Consider the following 2,476-nt stretch of genomic DNA (forward strand, 5'->3'; position numbering starts at 1 on the left):
ATATATATATATATATATATATATATATATATATATATATATACATATATATACATATATATGTATATATGTACATATATAGCGATATATATGTATGTGTTATATATGTGTTCATAAAATGTTATTTTGCAACACATTTTCCCATTACCCTTCTCACTATTATATTATTAGTAAACTTATCCAAGTACACATATTCCTTGCATGTTCGTAGCGCTATTGTATAACAGAATCAAATATTTCCCTCGTAGACTCATTCCCTGTTCTTTTAGGTCGCTATTACGTCTTAATACATCTATGGTCTATCGTTACATTTTCATGCAAAATTGAAGAATCGATAAAAAGGAAATACGCAAAAACACAATTTGATCAGTGCAAGTTCCAAATTGAAGATATTCAGCGAATTTTCTCCCAATCCTTTTCTCTTGTTAGTCTTGTAATATATTCTATATTCATAAGTAGCATAAATGTCCTCATGTTGCTTCTATACTTGTTACATATTGATACTGAAACATCTAACGTTTACGTCTTCTTTCATTTGGGACGTGGTGTATTTATCAGAATTTAACGAATGTTTACCCTTCAGTAATTCCTGGTCGTCTTTTTACTTCCATAGTCGATAAAATATTTGCTTCGCTATTTCTCCCTAGGCCAAATTCTAGCACACTCGAAAGAGGATAACACAAGAACCTTTTGTTAAATTTGATTTTCTTTCTTTCTGAGTGCATTTGTTCAAGCAGTAAATCTGTTAATATTGGTATCATATAAAATTTTAGCGTTATATTACAGATATTATGGTTCATGTTCTTTGATAATTCAAAAATAGATTTCTGAAAACTTTTGTTTTCTTTTTCTTAAGGGGAATTAGGTTTAAACCACAATAAATTGATAGTGGCCAAAAAAAAAAAAAAAATGCAAATCAAATTTAGTATCTCTCGAAAGTAAATTTCAATGCAATACACTCGAAATATTTATTTATTCAGTGCCGAAGTTGGATTAATTTTTTCAACTTTGAGTCCTGCATCTATATTCCTAAAATTGAAATTGCTTCTGATTCTACTTCCAGAATCCTATTTTTACTTAATGGTGTTTTGCTACGCAGGTTTGCATATCCTGATTGGTGGAAATTCTTCACATGCACTATCTTTTCTCTCTTTGTGTTTTCTTTGCCCCTCTATGTCTTATTCGTATTATACTCTGTATCTCTGTATGCATTTAAAATAGGATAAACGTACTTTTGTTACATAGATCCTGCTCTTATACCCCAAATATTTTAACTTTTGTTCTACAAAGAAAACATTGATTTTACTTCAATTGCGTTTTTCTTAAACCAGGCAACGCTGAACGCCACTGGATCGGAATAGAAGTAATGGAAATGTAATTCTAAATTAATGTCACCTACTTATCTCTTCACCCTCCTTTTCCCTATACTTGATAACCTCGTCGGGTCTCCGCAAGTGTTAAGGCCTTTTTCACAGCCGAATTTAAAAGGCAATATTTACTTGATTATTTGACGCGCAGAGACTGCTACCCACGTCTCTTAAAAGGACATCCTCCAATGAAACACTAGAAAGGGAGGATGGATAATGTAACCTATATGAGCCAGTTATGAAAATGATAGGATATTCAAGGTACGAAACTTAATAATATAGAACGAAGTCTGTCTAGGTTTGAACAGCACTCCCTTTACAATGCAAATCTTTTACCTAGTTGCCGAAGCAAAGCTATCTAATGTAGCAGCCATATTCCCCAAAAATACATCATACTGGTGCAATATGAGACATATGATATACAGTGAATAAAATACAAGTCAGCGTGGTTGAAGTCGAAGTGTTTATGATAAGTCATCTGTCTGATCAAAAGAAATATGGGCCATTATGTAGCACGTTCAGATATCAGAGGCTTCATTTTTAATAAATTTCTTTAAAACAACACCCATCACACAACTTGGACCTTCTTAGCGAAATTCATAACAGACCTTTTATTGTTCTCCTGCCAAACTCTGTCGTAAGATTCCCAATTATGTTAACTGCAACAGGACATTTAAAAAAATGTAATTCACAAATTTTCATAAGAGTTTTAAACCGAGCTCTTCCTAACTTAACTATAGTCTGTGTGAAGCTGATGTACTTACTTGGCAAGCGTTTGGAGATGCAGAATATTCTTTTGGCACTGATTTGGCCGAGGTTTGAGCTACAGAAATTTAAAGACCATATTACAAACAAATGTTTAAGGTAAGTAAACAGTCTTCGTGTTTATGTGAATTGCTAACTTTTGCTTTCTACCTTTCAGTCCCGAACCGGTGTGTGTGTTAAATTAATAAGGCACTAAAAGAGAATGACTTGCCCCAGATACAATAAAATATATTTAGACACACGAATTCACATGAAGACTCTTGCAAACCAAATACAAAACTGAATTAAATATGTATATATAAATATATATAAGTGTATGTGTGTGAACATGTATGTAAATATAT

The 2,476-nt window shown here is 32.3% G+C and overlaps 1 protein-coding gene across 1 annotated transcript in view; it reads right to left on the bottom strand.

Annotated features, from left to right (window-relative positions):
* Positions 1–1,816: 1,816 nt before the first annotated feature.
* Positions 1,817–2,476, bottom strand: part of LOC106873023 (uncharacterized) — a 1,189-nt gene continuing 529 nt past the window's right edge. The window contains exons 2-3 of the mRNA XM_014920227.1: positions 2,132–2,190; positions 1,817–2,026 (exon numbers count right to left, since the gene is read on the bottom strand). Coding sequence (XP_014775713.1) covers positions 1,965–2,026; positions 2,132–2,190 — 121 coding nt within the window. The 3' untranslated portion in view covers positions 1,817–1,964. The remainder of the gene's footprint in view (positions 2,027–2,131; positions 2,191–2,476) is intronic.

Source organism: Octopus bimaculoides, chromosome 12 (assembly GCF_001194135.2).
Source record: "Octopus bimaculoides isolate UCB-OBI-ISO-001 chromosome 12, ASM119413v2, whole genome shotgun sequence".
Taxonomy (NCBI): domain Eukaryota; kingdom Metazoa; phylum Mollusca; class Cephalopoda; order Octopoda; family Octopodidae; genus Octopus; species Octopus bimaculoides.